This window comes from Ictalurus furcatus, chromosome 6 (assembly GCF_023375685.1).
Source record: "Ictalurus furcatus strain D&B chromosome 6, Billie_1.0, whole genome shotgun sequence".
Lineage (NCBI taxonomy): Eukaryota > Metazoa > Chordata > Actinopteri > Siluriformes > Ictaluridae > Ictalurus > Ictalurus furcatus.
The window spans coordinates 1,177,385-1,197,500 of NC_071260.1; the positions used below are offsets into that span (position 1 = coordinate 1,177,385).

The 20,116-nt window shown below is 41.4% G+C and overlaps 1 protein-coding gene across 1 annotated transcript in view; it reads left to right on the plus strand.

The window, feature by feature from the left end:
- Window positions 1-20,116, plus strand: part of thsd7ba (thrombospondin, type I, domain containing 7Ba) — a 154,395-nt gene that overhangs the window by 27,523 nt on the left and 106,756 nt on the right. Inside the window, exon 6 of the mRNA XM_053627859.1 lies at window positions 15,307-16,645. Coding sequence (XP_053483834.1) covers window positions 15,307-16,645 — 1,339 coding nt within the window. The remainder of the gene's footprint in view (window positions 1-15,306; window positions 16,646-20,116) is intronic.

Below are 20,116 nucleotides of genomic sequence, written 5' to 3' on the forward strand. Positions count from 1 at the left end.
TTACCTGTGCTGGTGTATACCTGAATCTGTATTCTGGCACTTAACCTGTGCTAGAGTTTACCTGCACTATTGTTTTCTTATGACTGGTGCTGGTGTTAACCTGTTCTTTGTATAACTGTGCTATTTATATTTTACCTGTGCAGGTGTTTATTCGTGCTGATGTTACCTGTGCTATTTTTATTTTACCTGTGCAGGGGTTTAGTTGGGCTGGTGTTACCTATGTTACCTATGCAGGTGTTTAGTCTTACTGATGTTACCTGTGCTACTGTTACCTGTGCTGGTGTTTAGTTGTCCTTCTGTTACCTGTGCTGGTGTTTAGTTGTCCTGTTATCTGTGCTGGTGTTCAGTTGTTCTACTGTTACCTGTGCTGGTGTTCAGTTGTGCTACTGTTACCTGTGCTGGTGTTTAGTTGTGCTGGTGTTAACTGTGATACTGTTACCTGTGCAGGTGTTTAGTTGTTCTGTTACCTTTGCAGGTATTATATTTGCCTGTACTTACTTGTACTTGTGTTTTACAGGATATAGATTTATATCCTGTGCTGTGTTTAGCTGTACTAGTGTTCCATGTATTGCTAGTTACCTGTGCTACTGTTACATGTGCAGGTGTATAGTTGTAATACTGTTACCTGTGCTACTGTTACCTGTGCAGGTGTATAGTTGTAATACTGTTACCTGTGCTACTGTTACCTGTGCAGATGTATAGTTGTGATACTGTTACCTGTGCAGGTGTATAGTTGTAATACTGTTACCTGTGCTACTGTTAGTTATGATACTGTTACCTGTGCAGGTGTATAGTTGTAATACTGTTACCTGTGCTACTGTTAGTTATGATACTGTTACCTGTGCAGGTGTATAGTTGTAATACTGTTACCTGTGCAGGTGTATAGTTGTAATACTGTTACCTGTGCTACTGTTAGTTATGATACTGTTACCTGTGCAGGTGTATAGTTGTAATACTGTTACCTGTGCTACTGTTAGTTATGATACTGTTACCTGTGCAGGTGTATAGTTGTAATACTGTTACCTGTGCAGGTGTATAGTTGTAATACTGTTACCTGTGCTACTGTTACCTGTGCAGGTGTATAGTTGTGATACTGTTACCTGTGCAGGTGTATAGTTGTAATACCGTTACCTGTGCTACTGTTAGTTGTGATACTGTTACCTGTGCAGGTGTATAGTTGTGATACTGTTACCTGTGCAGGTGTATAGTTGTAATACTGTTACCTGTGCTACTGTTAGTTATGATACTGTTACCTGTGCAGGTGTATAGTTGTGATACTGTTACCTGTGCAGGTGTATAGTTGTAATACTGTTACCTGTGCTACTGTTAGTTATGATACTGTTACCTGTGCAGGTGTATAGTTGTGATACTGTTACCTGTGCAGGTGTATAGTTGTAATACTGTTACCTGTGCTACTGTTACCTGTGCAGGTGTATAGTTGTGATACTGTTACCTGTGCAGGTGTATAGTTGTAATACTGTTACCTGTGCTACTGTTAGTTGTGATACTGTTACCTGTGCAGGTGTATAGTTGTGATACTGTTACCTGTGCAGGTGTATAGTTGTAATACTGTTACCTGTGCTACTGTTAGTTATGATACTGTTACCTGTGCAGGTGTATAGTTGTAATACTGTTACCTGTGCTACTGTTAGTTATGATACTGTTACCTGTGCAGTTGTTTATTTGTGCTGGTGTTAACTGTGCTATTTATTTTTTTTTAATTTAACTTTTTTTTTTTTTACCTGTGCAGGGGTTTAGTCGTGCTGATGTTACCTGTGCTATTTTTAACCTGTGCAGGGGTTTAATTGTGCTGATGTTACCTGTGCTATTGTTACCTGTGCAGGTGTTTAGTTGTGCTACTGTTCCATGTGCAGGTGATTAGTTGTTTTGTTACCTTTGCAGGTATTACATTTGAAAGTAGTTACTTGTGCTTGTGTTTGATAGGATATAGATTTATACCCTGTGCTGTGTTTAGCTATACTAGTGTTCTGTGTATTGCTAGTTACCTGTGCTATTATTCCCTTGTGATGGCATTAACCTGTGCTAGTGTTTATCTGTCCTGGTATTTACTTGGGCTGGTGATCACCTGTGCTAATGTTTACCAGTGCTAATGTTACATATGCTAGTTTATCCCTGTGCTCAAGTTAGCCGTGGTGGTGTTTATCTGTACTAGTGCTTATGCTAATGTGTACTAGGTCAGCTTTGTAAATCCTAACTCTTCATAACTTTACAACTTACAAGTGCCACGGTGAGACCATGCTACTCGATGTTTTCTCACACACGGTGCTCGTATTCCCTCTGCAGAGATGTCTGAAATAAGAGCTTTTATTCCTCGGATTAAAATGTATATCTGTGATGTGTCTCAGACTTCAATCTGCTTCTTTCGGCTCTTCTGAAGTGAAGCGTAGCACAGCATCTTCTTTTAATCGTCCTCATGACCTGAACATAGCATCATAATTGGTTCCATTAGCGTCCAACAAGCACCAAAGAGTCTGTCAGTCTTCTCCTTGTTAAAGATCAGCAGTGATCCCACACTTTCCATTTCAAAGCTGTCTCTGACCAGCGCTTTCCGCAGCTCCTGCTAATTACCATGCAGACGTTCTGAAAGAGACGGAGATCAAGCTGACTCGTTTAAATGTTATTTCTGGAGCCATGTGGAGAGCAAATGTGTTTTTAAAGACAAATGTCTGTCTTTCATCTGTCTATTATGTAATTGGGGAAGCGGTCAGGATGAGCCCGCACCGAATCAAATGCCTTTCGCTATGTGAAGCAAATTAAAGTACAAGTGAACAATGTAGGCCAAATGAGAGAAGATGTCGTAACAAGTCTGGGTCAACATGAAAAATGTAATACTTGGAATGGGATAATGCATTTAGAAGAAGAAGCAGTAGAAAGGGAAACGGAGCAGGTTTGTGATCTACTCAGACGTTGTTAGCCGTTAGATAATACGTTAATTACTGCTCAGCAAGATATATTGTAAAAAAAATCTTAATCCGATAAAGGTCACATGAAAGCTAAACACCTTCAACTCCTAGAATCCGACATGTCAATATGTACGCAGCGAAAGCCAAGCTGCTTAAGTCAATCTTCCCAGCTCAACTTTCAGATAATTAAATTCACCAATGTGTAGTTCACGTCTCCGAGGCTGCTAGAGTTTTCTTGAGTAGAATCGTCCTAGACAGGGTTTTAGTGCTTTCAAACATAACACGATGCTATATGTTGTTGTGAGAGACAATATAAAAATCAAACAGCGAAATACTAATATAATGATGCTGTATATGACTGAGAATGTGGTGAGCATTGAAATAAATCTAATAGGAGTCTCGTATAGTGACAATACGTTGCTGCGTGTATACAGCAGTCCTAGTTTTTAATTGGTTTAATTTAACAAAATGGCGTCCACACTCGTTGTTCAACAGCACATAAAATAGCACTTGATCCAGCGCATTATTTTATTTTTTTACACCGTGCGCCGACGGTTACTTTATGCAGCCATGAGACATGTGTGAGTGGGATATAATCTATTGTATCACACATTAAATCTGCTGTTTTGATTTTGAACCCATTGTTTGTTTGTTTTTTGTTAATTATTAATTGGCGTTACATTCCAGTGGACATGCTTTACCGGCATAATAATGTTAATAATGCTGGGTTGTGAATTCTAACACTGTAACAAAAGTAGACTGTCAGGGATAGTGGTGCTAACGAGGTATAATGAGGTTTAATGAGATATAATGAGGTATAATGCATATTTACACAAATCTGATCTGTAAAATCTGTCACGTAACGGAAACACATCAAGACTGAAGGGTGCAAATATTTTTGCTTCTTCCAAAAAAAAAAAAATGTATAAAAGCAAATAAATGATTTAATGTATGATTCCGCTCAATGCTCAAGGTTCTGCGTTACAGATCAGAAGGTCGGGGGTTCACGCCCTGGCCCTGCCAAGCTGCCACTGTTGGGCCCTTGAGCAAGGCTCTCAACCCTGTCATGGCTGACCCTGCACTCTGACCCCAGCTTCCTAAAAATATGTAGGGGGAAAAAAACCCAAACAGTCTTGTTCTCCATTGTATAAATGATCACCAGGCTTTAATAAGTGACCTAGTGTCATAATTTCCCAAACGGTCAAATGCGGTCATGACCCCACCTCAGCAGGCGTGAGACCTTTTTCAGGTTAGTGGCCATTGAGCTGACAAACTAGCTATAAATTACACCATTGTTGCTTCACTTAAACGCAATAACACTCTTAACCTTCCAATTATAATCCATTCTGTCGCTTCCGAGTTCTTCACACACACTACATCACCAGTGTTCATTATAAATGGAGGGAACAACAACAACAACAACAACAACAACAACAACAACAGTGAGCGAGGCTTTCCAGAGAGCACCCATTAATGCAAAATTCATAGAGAGATGATATGACGTTTATATCCATTGTACTGTTCCTGCAGTCTCTTGTCACTTATCCTATAGAAAAAAGAAATTGCAGCAGTTGAATTAAAATGTATTCTACCTTCAAAACTCTCTCTCTCTCTCTCGCTCTCTCTCTCTTTCTTTGCTGAGGAATTTAGGAACCGTCAACCGAAGCGCTATTTAAAGCCCATGATGAAATCAGACTTTCAGCATGGTTCCTTTTCCCCACTGCTGGAAATCTCTAAAAATGAACAACAATAATGCGCATTATTTCATTATTTTATAGAACATTTAGAAAATAGATGCATGGATTTCACACACAAACAAACAAACAAACAAATAAACAAAACATTTACATATTTATTTAACATGATCTCTGGGCGGGCGCACGGTGGCTTCGTGGTTAGCACGTTCGCCTCACACCTCCAGGGTTTGATTCCCACCGTGGCCCTGTGCGTGCGGAGTTTGCATGTTCTCCCCGTGCTGTGGGGGTTTCCTCCGGGTACTCCGGTTTCCTCCCCCAGTCCAAAGACATGCATGGTAGGCTGATTGGCATGTCTAAAGTGTCCGTAGTGTATGAATGGGTGTGTGAGTGTGTATGTGATTATGCCCTGCGATGGATTGGCACCCTGTCCAGGGTGTACCCCGCCTTGTGCCCCATTCTCCCTGGGATAGACTCCAGGTTCACCGTGACCCTGAAAAGGAGTAAGCGGTAGAAGATGGATGGATGGATGGATGGATGATCTCTGGGCGTAGAATATGGTAAATGACGAGTAGATATCCTCTTCATCTTTGTTTAAAATTGATCTTTGAGCATCAAATATATATTTTTTTAAAAATGAAAAAGGTGTGAAGTAGATATTTTTGTCATTTATATACAAGAACATAACAAGATTTCATGAAAAACATGGAGTGTACATCTGTTTCACATTTTAATACAGTTTAATTGTTTATTATAAACACTGTTTTAATAAAAAAAAAAACTAATTAGACATGACTATTTATTATTGTTTGTTTATTTACTTTCATTTTGCTTTGTTCTAAATTAACTAGACACGATTTTATTTGTTTAGTCAGTTACAGAGAGAGAGAGAGAGAGAGAGAGAGAGATCATCTCCACGGCCCGTTTCAGCTGCTGTCGTGCATCACTTCATGCCTGAGTAAAGCCTAAATCCGTCTCACTTTCTGTCTCTCTCTCACGCACACTCTCAGCCGTCGATCTCGCGCTCGGTCATGTGTGATGAAGTCTGCTGTGTGTATTTACACTCCCAGAGAAAACCGTGAAAAGTTCCGCCTCTGAAATGATACGTGAAATCCTCAGACAGTTCAAAGAGCTTCAGGAATCAGCACGTGCTTTACCAGGAATCATCTTGATCAGATTTATCAGTTCAGTGTGTAGGGTTGGAGCATACCTCAATGCTTGACCATCCCGCCTCGGAGGCCGGGGATTTGAGCCATGAAAGTATACCAGCTGGATCTCATAATCACCAGAGCAAAGACTCTGTAAAGTACGACCTCACCTGCAGATGCTGGAGCAGGTCTCTGTGCGTACTGTATAGAGTAAAACTGTTCTACACAACGTCCAGCTTTTGGAGAAGAAGCACACATAGGTGTGATGGTCAGGGGTGAAAATATCCCTTGTGTGGACGAAGATGTTGTATTCTGCATGAAAACCCAGCTATAAAACATCCTTACCCATGTGTACGAGGCCGGAGTTTCAGTCCAGTAGCGCTGGAATCTTCTCAGACGTTCACGCTCACACTGCTGATGCCTCTGACAGACCGTGTGAGAGATGTGTGTGTCAGGTGTAAGGTGTGTTAACGTATGTTACAGGGTCTAACAGGTTAAAAGCAGCTACGCTACGCTAAACTCAGACTATCAGGCCGTCTGCTCTGTTTAACTCTGAGAGACAGACAGAGACGACTGGGTCAATAATCATGATCTCTGCTGGAGAAGAGAGCGAGAGCGAGTGTGTGTGTGTGTGTGTGTGTATGTTTATATCAGTCCTGTTCTCCTGGATAAGTAGACCAGGAGACGAATAGACTGACATACAGAAAGACCGAGAGACAGACAGATAATCATCATGCACCAGTCTGATTTTTGTCTCTGTTTTTATGGTTCTTCTCTGATGTCAGAGACCGTGAGAAGGTGAATAATGTGCATTTCTCAGTAAAAATCCACGAGATTAAATTTAAAAATCCATACAGACAGACAGCGAGAGATCCTGTAACACACTTTAGGAGCTAGGTGGTTGAAAACATCTCTCTGTCTCGCTGTGAAGTTAAAAGCTCCACATAGTTGGTGGTTTTGCTTAAATCAATTCAGTTGTGATCAAATTTTTGTTTTTGTTTTAAATGTCAAAAGACCTGAAAATAAAGTTCAAACTGGACAATGATAACGTGTGCAGTTTTCTTACAGTCGTCACTGTTTTTTTTTTCGTTTTTTTTTTTTTTATCCAGTTGTTGTAACATGGCTGATTTTTAATAAATTGCCGTGCCATAAGAGGAATGACACAGTCGGGAACGTGCCGTTAATCAGCTTCGGAGTGGCGAGAGTAACTCCACGCCTTCACACCAGCATGTCCGTGATTATTTCACTATAACAGCACCACACACGGCGGTTTATTCGTTATGTATTAAAGCACAACTATTATAGTTTTATATGCATCCTAGGACAAAAACACTTTAACGTGCTTATAATTTAAACCGCAGCGTTACTTTTTCCCCCGGTGTCACAAACGACTCGTTCAATGATTCGTTCTAAACTCCTCCTTTCAGAGAGCATACTCTGCTCTGATCGGTCAGACGTCCCAGTGTGTCGTGATGGGTCTACCGCTGTCAGCGTGTTTCAAACAGGAAACGCCCACTACCGTAACGAGTTTCAGCTCCGCCTATCAGCGAGCAGCCGATGAAGACCAGAGGCGGGGCTTTTTGTTACGAACCTACGTCGGTTAGTACAGGAAATAAAGTCTGGAATCACTAACGACTCGATTCAGCTGTTCAGAATCGATTCCTTTTTTTCAGAGTCAGTAACTCCGTTAGTCCTGCGCTAACATAGAGTTTTTACGTTCACAAACAGCTACGTATATAACACACTACATGAAAGGGAATATCTGAAAAACCATGATAGGTGCACTTTAATATAATACTCAGCTTAAACAGGAAACCAAATCATTTCACCCAATATTCTGTGAGTCGTAAGTAAAGTTGTAAAAGAAAATTTGACATAAAAAAAAGAATGACTAGACGTCCATCCTGAGATGCGTTCGTCTTACGCGAAATTATTATTATTATTATTATTATTATTATTATTATTATAGATGCTCCTTATTTAACAACGTATTCTTTTTAAAATCCTTTTTTTTGTTGTTGTTGACGTATAGTGTACGGCTCCAAACGATAAAGCTTCTAATCGTGTAAACAGGATAAAAATCTCCATAAACATCGTCTATCCACAAGCTAATGGAGAGCGTTGAGTCATAATGGCGGTGATCATGAGTTCAACATCAGTGAGCTCTCTGCGTCTCAGTTCCCCGGCTTTGGCTCCAGCCTGTGCTCTAAACATGGAGGACGCACTCTTTACGAGCTCTGAGTGAAGCTGCGGTTTTATGTCACGCTTTAAGAGCTCTCCCTGGCACCGAGACGCCGTAAAAGTGTGCAATAAGCAACAGGTCTTTTACTGCGACTGCTCTAACAAGGGCCAAGAGGTGAACGGATCCAATCTAAACCTGGAAGCTGTGTCTCGCACAACACAGCCACTCGATAAAAAAACGACGAGTAGAGGCGCGGGAAGAGCTCCGAGTGCGATAACGAGCGAGGAAAAAGGGCTAAAGCGATATTCTGGATCAGCTATTACTGCTAAGTGTTAGAATAAACACGGTGGAGACGAACCCGGCATGTCATAAACTGCTCATAAAGGGACACGACTCCTAGACACCGAGCAGCGCGTTCCCAACATTCATACGCATACAGTACGCGTATATTCAATAAATTATTACCGCTTGTTCTGTAAGATGAAACTGCGTTGTTGATATTCCGACCCTCTGTGCTACAACATGTGGACACTAGCCTACTGCAGTGCATTGTGGGATTCCCTGGTACTCTGCTACACAGCTCCAGAGATTGATTTCCTGTCTGTTTCGTCCTGAAAAGATCTCAGTACTGCAATGGTGCTATGGTGAATTGCCTCTAGTTGTGAACGTGTGCATGGTGCACTGTGATGAACTGGCGTCCCTTTCATCCAGGACGTATTCCCACTTCACGTCCAGTGTTCCTGGGATAGGCTCCGGATCTTCCACGACTCATTCAGGATAAAGCTCCTGAATGAACGGTAACTGATTGGTAGCGTTCGGGTGAGATGATGATGATGATGATGATGATGATGATGATGATGATGATATGGTATCTATTAGGAGTGTAACGCAGTGCATTGTCTGTATGTATTTAGTGCAAAAAATGATTCGCATCTGTTTTTTATTTGGAATTAAACCAGAAGTGGGTGTGGTCTGTACTGGAAGTAAAAAAAAGAAGAAAGTTTTCTTGGCAAGCCATGAGCTTCATCGTGCTGATCTTTAGAGCCCAACATTAAAATAAAAACCTCACACTCACGCAACTTTTTTTTTTTCCCTAAAAAGTCTCTAAAGCTGGCAAGTGTTCTTAAAAAAACATCAAACAAACCCCTGAAGACTCCTCCTATTTTTCTTATCTGTATACATATCCATTTAGGACGTGTTATCTGTTCATTCTAAATCATTTATTTGTACGTTTAATCATTTAGCGGACGCTTTTATCCGACGTGACTTACACGTGAGGAAACATCGTATACGTCGGCGTTTTTAAATTCTTGTGAAAAAGGAGACGCATCACATTCCGGATTTCGTTCCATTTCCGCTGAACACCACCACGCCTACCCCTACGGTTATACCCTCTAATCGACTGATGGAAAAACAACATGGCGGACAAACTGTAGAGAATAAGAACTACAGGAAATGCGTCTCATCGCCCGAGGTCAAATTCACTGGCGGCGTGTAAACACGAAGCCTCGTCGTCCTCTCTTCACGTCAGTGTGAAAATAATCCCCGAGTCGTTCGCTCGCTTCTGTTCTGCCGTATCGCTTTCTTGCTATTAAAGTCTTTTTATTCGCATGTTTAAACATTTTAAAGTCTGTCGCCTGTACCGTGTAGAGAAAGAAGCGCTCTTCTCTGTTTTGATGATGATGTCATGGAGCAGGAGCGTGGCGGCCATTTTGTCAGCCAGAATCTGACTACAAACTGTAAATAACCTAAAGTGAAACATTCCCACATTGTTTTAGAGACGTAAAGTATATTACTGGCACAAAACGCAACTATTTCTGACCCCCTCCCCCCCCCCCCCCCCCCCCCCCCCCAACACACACACACACTTTATTCGGCTCTTGCTACATTGGACGGATTTTTGAGAATCGCTTCATATATTTGGAAAGCGTGTTTGATAAGAGATTAGAAGAGAGTGAAGAGAAGAGAATTGTCTTCCTTTCAAGTCTGGTTCCTCTCAAGGTTTCATCCTCTTGTCTTTGTTATCTCAGGGTTATTTTTTTTTTCTTTTTCCATGCCGCTATCACCTCCGTATTGTTCGTTAGCGATCGAACTCTACATCCGGATTTCTGTAAAGCTGCTTTGTCCTTTGTTAAAGGCGCCGGACAGATCAAATTGAACTGAATATTTCTCTGGTGTGAATTTGCAGAAAGGGTCTGAGCTGAAAGTGTTAAAGAGCTTCTGCTCTCGGTCCCGTTTAGATCAGCGTCTGTTGGAGCTTTGTGGACGTGTCTGAAGCGCTCAGCCTCTGATTTTTCTTTCAGCCAGATGGGAAAAAAAAAAACAACAGCGCGAGCACCAGGCCCGCTGTCCAATTAGCCTTCAGCTCTGTGGATTTTCATGTCAAGAGCCTTTTTACTCTACAGAGGAGACGCAGTTTACTCCCAGGGAGGCTTTTGAGCTCGGCTGAGCATGTTGGGCTGATTTTCTTCTTCTTCTTCTTCTCCTCTCTCTCTCTCTGTCTCTCTGTCTCTCTCCCTCTCTCTCTCTCCCTCTCCCTTTCTCCCTCTCTCTCTCCCTCTCTCTCTCTCCCTCTCTCCCTCTCTCTCTCCCCCCCCTCTCTCTGTCTCTCTGTCTCTCTCCCTCTCTCCCTCTCTTTCTCTCCCTCTCCCTTTCTCCCTCTCTCTCTCCCTCTCTCTCTGTCTCTCTCCCTCTCTCTCTCTCCCTCTCCCTTTCTCCCTCTCTCCCTCTCCCTCTCTGTCTCTCCCTCTCTCTCTCTCCCTCTCCCTTTCTCCCTCTCTCTCTCCCTCTCTCCCTCTCCCTCTCACTCTCCCTCTCTGTCTCTCCCTCTCTCTCTCTCCCTCTCCCTTTCTCCCTCTCTCTCCCTCTCTCCCTCTCCCTCTCACTCTCCCTCTCTGTCTCTCTCTCTCTCCCTCTCTCTTTCCCTCTCTCCCTCTCTCTCTCCCCCTCTCTCCCTCTCTGTCTCTGTCTCGCTCTCTCTCTCTCCCTCTCTCTCTCCCTCTCCCCTCTCCCTTTCTCTCTCTCTCTCTCCCTCTCCCCTCTCTCTCTCTCCCCCTCTCTCTCTCCCCCTCTCCCCTCTCCCTTTCTCTCTCTCTCTCCCTCTCCCCTCTCTCTCTCTCCCCCCCCTCTCTCTCTCCCTTTCTTCCTCTCTCTCTCCCTCTCCCCCCTCTCTCTCCCCCTCTCTCTTTCCCTCTCTCTCTCCCTCTCTCTCTCCCTCTTCCTCTCTCTCTCCCTCTCTCCCTCTCTGTCTCTGTCTCGCTCTCTCTCTCTCCCTCTCTCTCTCCCCCTCTCCCCTCTCCTTTTCTTCCTCTCTCTCTCCCTCTCCCCCTCTCTCTCTCTCTCTCTCCCTTTCTTCCTCTCTCTCTCCCTCTCCCCCTCTCTCTCTCTCTCCCTCTCCCCCCTCTCACAGCTCTGAATGTGTTTTCTTTATGGTGGGAAATCGCTGCCATGTTGTCGTTGTCTGTTGACGTGTAGTGTGTCCTGATTCACTGTAAATGAAATGAATAAATGGAGATTAGTGGCAAGAGCTAGAATTGACTGAAAATATTCAGTGTTAAAGCTTCTGAGTGTGTAGGTCAAATCTGGGGTTTAGCAGCATAAGTGGATTATTAAGGCGCGCTGTATTAAAAATTCAGACCCAAGTGTAGATTAAGGCTTTACTTTTCTTCTAGATTAGGTCTTCTTACAAGTTCCTCCACTGTGCTGTGCACTGCGCTTGACTTGAGGTTTTTAATCAGTTTATGAAGCTTATTATAGATTATAAGATTATATGGTAATTGTACAATGTATGGAAAATGTTGCCAGAGTTATTTTTACTTATTAAAGTGTCTGAGACGGGTGTTTCCATAGCGTCCGTTGCCGTTCCGATAGTTTTGGAGAAATCTGTATCATCTCGTGTTTTGATTTTGAAGAGAAACTCTGCAGAACTCCAGAGTTTTATTTTCAATCAGTAAAAATACAGAGATGACGGATGTAGTCCAGGTGTTTTTATTCATTCCAGGTGTTTTAGCGGCTCTTCATAATTCTCCTGGTTTACAGCGAGCTCAGTAAAGTGAATTATACAGGTGTGTGTGTGTGTGTGTGTGTGTGTGTGTGTGTGTGTGTGTGTGTTGAAGCTGAATGCCCCCTGAGAAACACACAGATGTGGTTCATATCGCTGTCAGTACTGATTAACAGCTGCACCGGTGTCTCTGTGAGGAGAATTACTTATGGATGAGCCGCTCGTATTTATGTTAGTACAGAAAAGGCTTCGATTTATTTCTCAGCAAGATGTTCCAAATTAAACGTTCCATATGTGCATGATAAATAATGTTCATTCGCTAGTGCAGCCATCCATCTTTATTTTCCTTCTCGATCCGCTCGTTCTGTTCAGGTGTTCACTTTATCAGGTGGCAAATGTTAAATATTAAGAGTGCTTAAGGTTTAAAGTGTACACCTTTAACACACTGCAGGCAGAAATTCGAACCTGTTACATTCTTTTTTGCTCGTTGGAGCTTTTTTAAAAAAAAAAAAAAAAAAAAGTGAATTATTGATTATTTTAATATTGCAAAGTCAATTATTTGATCTTATTTGAGCTGTAGTTGATTATTTTAGCTTTATAGAAATATCATGGATTATTTTAACTTTATAGAAATATCATGGATTATTTTAGCTTTATAGAGATATTATGGATTATTTTAGTTTTATACAGATATCATGGATTATTTTAACTTTATAGAGATATCATGGATTATTTTAACTTTATAGAGATATCATGGATTATTTTAGTTTTATAGAAATATCATGGATTATTTTAGTTTTATACAGATATCATGGATTATTTTTGAATTATTATTGAATTATTGATTATTTTAATATTGCAAAGTCAATTATTTGATCTCATTTGAGCTGTAGTTGATTATTTTAGCTTTATAGAAATATCATGGATTATTTTAACTTTATAGAAATATCATGGATTATTTTAGCTTTATAGAGATATCATGGATTATTTTAGCTTTATAGAAATATCATGGATTATTTTAACTTTATAGAGATATCATGGATTATTTTAGCTTTATAGAGATATCATGGATTATTTTAACTTTATAGAAATATCATGGATTATTTTAGTTTTATAGAGATATCATGGATTATTTTAGCTTTATAGAGATATCATGGATTATTTTAGCTTTATAGAAATATCATGGATTATTTTAGCTTTATAGAATATCATGGATTATTTTAACTTTATAGAGATATCATGGATTATTTTAGCTTTATAGAAATATCATGGATTATTTTAGTTTTATAGAAATATCATGGATTATTTTAGTTTTATAGAAATATCATGGATTATTTTAGTTTTATAGAAATATCATGGATTATTTTAGCTTTATAGAGATATTATGGATTATTTTAGTTTCATAGAGATATCATGGATTATTTTAGCTTTATAGAGATATCATGGATTATTTTAGCTTTATAGAAATATCATGGATTATTTTAGCTTTATAGAGATATTATGGATTATTTTAGTTTTATAGAAATATCATGGATTATTTTAGTTTTATAGAAATATCATGGATTATTTTAGCTTTATAGAGATATTATGGATTATTTTAGTTTCATAGAGATATCATGGATTATTTTAGCTTTATAGAGATATCATGGATTATTTTAGCTTTATAGAAATATCATGGATTATTTTAGCTTTATAGAATATCATGGATTATTTTAACTTTATAGAGATATCATGGATTATTTTAGCTTTATAGAAATATCATGGATTATTTTAGTTTTATAGAAATATCATGGATTATTTTAGTTTTATAGAAATATCATGGATTATTTTAGTTTTATAGAAATATCATGGATTATTTTAGCTTTATAGAGATATTATGGATTATTTTAGTTTCATAGAGATATCATGGATTATTTTAGTTTTATACAGATATCATGGATTATTTTAGCTTTATAGAGATATTATGGATTATTTTAGTTTTATAGAGATATCATGGATTATTTTAGCTTTATGACCCTGTTTGGTGCAGGTTTTCATTCCAACCAAGCAGAAGTCACACCTGATTCCACCTGTTTAATCAGTTGATCTTGGCTCAGAGAGACTCAGGTGTGGCTTCTGCTTGGTTTGAATGAAAACCTGCACCACACCGGCCGTTTCCAGATAAGACTGGACACCCCTGGTTTAGACAGTTGATCATTTAACATTTTTTAAAATCAATAATCGATTGTTTTTAGACTTCTGAAGCTGTGTTTATTTCAGTTTTGTGCTTCACTATTATTCTATTAATTCAGCCTTAGGAGACTGTAGAGGGTAGCAGGTTTGGGGGTTCGAATCCCGCCTCCACCCTGTGTGTGGGAGTTTGCATGCTCTCCCTGTGCTTCAGGGGTTTCCTCCGGGTACTCCGGTTTCCTCCCCCAGTCCAAAGACATGTGCTGTAGGCTGATTGGCGTGTCCAAATTGTCCAGAGTGTGTGAATGTGTGTGCGATCGTGGCCTGTGGTGGTAGTGGAAGTTTCATCTTCTTGTTATTAATCTGTGATACTACTCGTGTACTTCTTAAGAATCTGATTATTTTATCCTCGGAGGTGCAGTCAGCGTTACAGATGTGTATTTAAACCGAATTCCCCGTAATAGTTTTGTCACTGGGCTTTTTTTTTTTTACCTGAGCAGGCAGATTGAACAGGAAGGCGTAAATACGCGCAGCTCTGACATTTAGCATCTTTAATGCCATGCACTTGTGGCTTGAGTGAGAGATGACCGTAATTAAGCCCTGATGGCTGAACGTACAAGTCAACTACCATCCACTCCAACAAAAACGGCACTTTAATACCTGCTGAGCGCTGCGCACATATTAGAACGGTTCAGACCGGCCTCCCTAATGCCTTTACCTTTATCTTTTCATTTTGCTTGATAAGCGGCCTGACCTTTGTAGACAGACAGCATGACGAGAAGCGCTGTTCACCTTCATCGCTCTGTCAATGAGCCGAGAATGCTTCATGCTTCAGCGCAAATGTTTTTGAGAAATGCTTGAACTTTCACTGGCTGTCAATCAAAGAAGGGGGCGGAGTAATAAGCAAGAGTTAGAAATACTTAAAAGCTCATACGTCTGATTTACTACGTTTGGGGTAAAGGGGACATTGTGTACCATTAAATTTTTCCCAGATGTTCCTGTCATGGTGTAACAAATGTTTGCACACTTGTAGGCAAAGTAATGAACAATCTTTAACCAATTACTGCTTTCTTTCTCCACAAGACTCTGAAGATTTCACGTTCTTATCATGATGAATGATACTAATTTTGTACTAGGTTATAAAGTGTGTGTTTTGAATAGTAATAGTTGTCTGCTTGTGTCTGTGCAGGTCAGTGGGGCCGGTGTAAAGGAGAAGAATGTGGTTCCAGTGGTGTTCAGTCTCGCAGTGTGTGGTGTGTTCACTCAGACGGCTGGCACACACACCACTCCAACTGCCAACACTCTGTCAGGCCTGATACTCAGAGGCCCTGCTTCAAGGTGTGCGAGTGGCACCAGGACCTGTTTGAATGGGACGTGTCCGAGTGGAGTTCCTGCTCTCTCGCTCTGAGCTCTAATGACCTGAGGACGCGACCCCTGGCCTCCGAGTGCGTCACGGCGCAACACGGCATTCAAAGACGTTCTGTTCGCTGCGTTCGTGTGTTAAATGGGACGTCCGTGTCCGATCGGATCTGCGAGTTCTTCTCTCCTCGGCCGCCTCTGGAACAGGCGTGTCTGATCCCTTGCCCTCTGGACTGTGTGGTGTCTGCTTTCTCATCATGGTCACGCTGTAGCAGGATGTGTGGGGTCGGATTAAGGCACCGGACACGCCATGTTCTAGCGGCCCCCTCGTACGGTGGAGCCGGATGCCCGAATCTGAGCGAAACGCAGCCGTGTGAACACGCGTTGCCGTGTCCGGTAGGCGAGGACAGGAATCTGTATAGCCTGAAGGTGGGAGCATGGAGTGAGTGTAGACTTCCACTGCAGAAAGATGTGTTGATGAATGGAAGGACGACCCTGGATTTTGCTGTTAAGGAGAGGAATATGGTGAAGAGACATGTTCAAGGTGGAGGATACCAACATGCGCATCAAGATACACATCAACACCACCAATCTCATGATCATCAAGAACAAAATCAGCCGCATCAACATGTTTATGGAGATCGAGCCCACCAAACCGCTCAACAAAACCAATGGCAACATTATCAAAACCCGAACTACCCACAGCGACCCAAAGACCAAAACCACCTTCAACACCGACAGCAATTTCAAGACCAAAACGGCCCACAAAATCAAGTTCACCAACAGCCTCTTGATCAGAATCAAAATCAGCAAGATCAAGAACTTTTTCAAGATCAAACCCAACAAACGAATCAAGAAAACCAACACCAGCTTCATGAGGACCAAAACCAGGTTCATGAGGACCAACACCAGGTTCATCAGGACCAACACCAGCTTCATCAGGACCAATTTCAAAACCGAAAACAGTATCAAATAGATCAACTTGATCAAAACCGAACCTACCAATTCCATCACCACTCACAAAACCACCTTCAACACCACCACCACCACCATCATCATCAATCCCAGCACCAACACCACGAGGCATCCAGGTCGTGGGATGTGGAGATCGGCTACCAGACGCGGAAGGTTCGCTGTGTGGCTAGTGATGGAAAGAACTCCATGCTGAGGTAAGCTTTCTGCTAAAGCGTGACTGTGATTTACATTAATCCACGTTCAGCCATTTTCACACTAACCGAAATGACTGAACCAGGGATCGTCTTTTCAGTAGCTTAAATCCAGATTATTCAGCAGGAACGTGCAAATCTCTGGTTCCTGACTGAAAAGATGTGTAACAGAGCAGGATTTAAGGAGCAGACCTGGCTAATCTCATTTATGTAAAAACAAAATCAGCTGTAAAGCTGTCAACATCGCTAACATCGTAGCCATCCTACTTGATTTGTATATGATTAAATGAATTTATTTTGAAGTCTGGACCAGTTAGTGTACACATGGTGTTACTGGGGTGATTTAATTTGTGATGAAAACATAACTGTGTAAATCGTGATGGAAATGGAGGCTATAAACATTACTTATTAGCTCTATTAGCCTCGTAGCGACTATACTGGTGGTAAAGGGAGCATTGCGTAGGTGTGATTTCCAGCTCTTCCGTGCTGTTTATTTGCTGTTGTTGTTGTTTTGCTAAAATGGGTTTGAAAGTCGAGCCGCTGTCATGGCCGTTTTTTTTCCGCTTTTGCTTTTTGTATGGATTTCGTTCAAATTAGGGATAATGATGGCTCCGGGCAAAGCAGACACAGAACCTTACTTTACAAATGGTTCCTCTGAGAACTATCGACTGGTGTCCTGCCCTTTCATGTTGTGAGCTTTCCTCTCCATTTCCTTTCGTGAGCTGTACCTTAGTCGTATACTTATTACAGGCACACATACCTTCCGTTACGCTGTTGGCTAACAATACGGTGTCTTCAGTGGAATGTACGTGTGTGTGGGAGTGAGTGTGTTTGATTTGGGAGTAAAACCAGGTTTGTCTCTGAGACTTTTTTGATGTTTTTTGTATGAAAGGGACGAGTGGAATAACCTGAGCATCATGTGGGATCATCACGTGTCGACTTTAGAGCTTATTTAAAAAGCTGATGAGACACACATGGGCGTTGTTCTCGTTGTTTTGGAGCGTAGATGTTGTTTTGGAGCATGGATCAAACATCCGAGGGTTTTATTCAAGAATCTATTATTTAACGTTGAAGCAGCTCTGTGTTAAAAACACAAGGCTAACCAAGCATTCGGTTGGTATCGTTCTTACTCACATGGAACAATGGAAGAGTGTTAATTAATTATGGTCTGGTAATGGCTAACACTCGATTTCAGCTCCAACGCTTCTCTCTCTCTCTCTCTCTCTCTCTCTCTCTCTGTGGTTTATGTAGTAATATGAGTAATGTATAACAAAGCAAATAAAACAATCCATCTAGTTTTTATGCTTGCAAGAGCTTGCTGATATTACCTGGCGTCTCGGTAATTTGGTTCGCCTAAAGCTACAGATCTGTTCTCATCCATTTGATATTTTTTTCCCTGAGAAACGAAAGCGTCTGCGCTGACGTCGGTGAAGCGACGTAAAGAGAAAGAAATTTAAAAATCCTCCAGCACAAGGTCGCCTCTTAACCAACACGCAGTGCTAAACCGGTATATTCCTGACTTTAAATGAAGCCTTGATCTCGTTCATTAAAACGTGTCTCTGCTGCGCGACACACACTTTGCAGATCACAGAGAGCCTATTCATGTGGCCGCGCTTTAACGTAAACAGACGGGTGTGAAAGCAAACCAGACAAATAAACAGCGCACCATTAGCACGGTGCGCCTCACGTCATTAACCGGATCGACAAAACGGCTAGCATTTTAAAAGATCTCCGCAAAGCCTGTGACATGTTTTGTGATGCATTGTGGGTGGAATCGCTGCTGCCTTTAGAGCGTCTCTGCTGCGCTGTTCGTTACGTGAGAGCCGCGCTTTATTTATCCTGTGAAACTAAAGACTTGGTGCGAAACGTTAGCATTCTGTCGCTTTAATTTCTGTTTATTTTTTTAACCCAAAACGTTTGCTGGGTGCTGGTGCGCTGTGCACACTGCTGTTTGGTGTACTGTATGGGATCTGCTGTTGCTTGCTATCATTGTTAATGATATAAAGAATGATGATTTTAGATATGTTTTCGGTTTTGATGCAGCGCCACAGCCAGTCAGGAAGTCTGATACCGACCGTGCTAAGGGGAAAAACTGAGACGGTGTTGTATTATAGGAGCTCACAGGAGAAAGACAGCCAAGTTGGGTCTGTGATTATATCCTGTCTGTCCTGTCTGCAACTGACATACAAGGTACAAAGCCAGAATTACAGAGGAAAGTGGCCTGAAGGTGCGCGTGCGACACTGACAAAAATACGAGAGACGGAACACACATTCATTATAGGTTCTGTCTGTCAGCTGGTTATTTTTTTTTTTTACCACTAACATTACGTGAAATCTAGGTTTTCAAGATGAAAGAGAGGATCTGATTTGATTAAATATCACCTCAACTCACCACTTGATGATATATTTGTGCTAACTCCACCCTGTCTTACAGTTTTGTTGTTTTTTTTTGTTTTTTTTTACAATTACTCACCACTATGATTTCCAGGAAGCAGCTGTTACAGTTATCTGATAGCTGTGAAGTAAAAATGTCTGGCACCTAAGAGTCTAGTGGTTTAAAATAATACAAGAATAGATCTTTTTTTTTTTACGCGTCAGTCCCTGGACCAGGATCGAGACCCTGCTGTAGTGAAGGGGCTTGCAGATTTTGTCGAACCTGAGTGAGAAACGATCGTAATGACCGTAATGAAACGTACAGTGGAGACCGAGTGTACCCTGCCTGGATTAGGCGAGAGTCTAGTGCCCAGTCCATCCAAGTAACCCGATCAGGTTCAGCCTAAAAAATTGTCTATGTGGAGTCATCGTGTGGACTCACTACCTTCAGGATGAAGTGTGGAGGTCAGGGGTAATGCCAGTCAGGCAGCAGCAGGTTTGTGGAGTAACGGGGTAAACGTGACCGTGTTACGTAATCAGGATACAAAAAACTGGTAGTTCTCAAGCTGGAAAAGACCTGCAGTTCCCACTTTAAGTGAACTTGGATGAAAATGCTGACGCTGTAAAAGGAGGCCAGACGTACACACATGACAGGATGAACGAAAATAAGTTCTTATGTGGCAGTGAGCCAGTGGACCTACAGTGGAGCCCTGCTTTTGACTTAACACAATATAGACAGCTGCATGATTGTCGCTCTGGTTCTCTCTCGCCTGTCGTGACTCACACGAGCAAGAAATTGAGTTACTTTATTAAAACAAATCCAAACATTGAACATGCTTTAAACTTCTAAAATAAGCTTGAAATAAAAGTATTTTCGATCATATTGCGTTTTCTCTTGACATTATTTATCACATATCAGTGGCCTTGAAGTAATCCAAAAGCAGTCAGATTGCGTTACTTTCATATCGTGAGACTTTACTGGATTACGTGCCTGATGCTATTTTTCATGAAGGAGTTTGTAAGTGTAGCGGAATACATTTTTAATGTAACCCTCCCGACCCTGAGCAGCAGGCATGTGATGGACAGTCTGAGACTGGACTA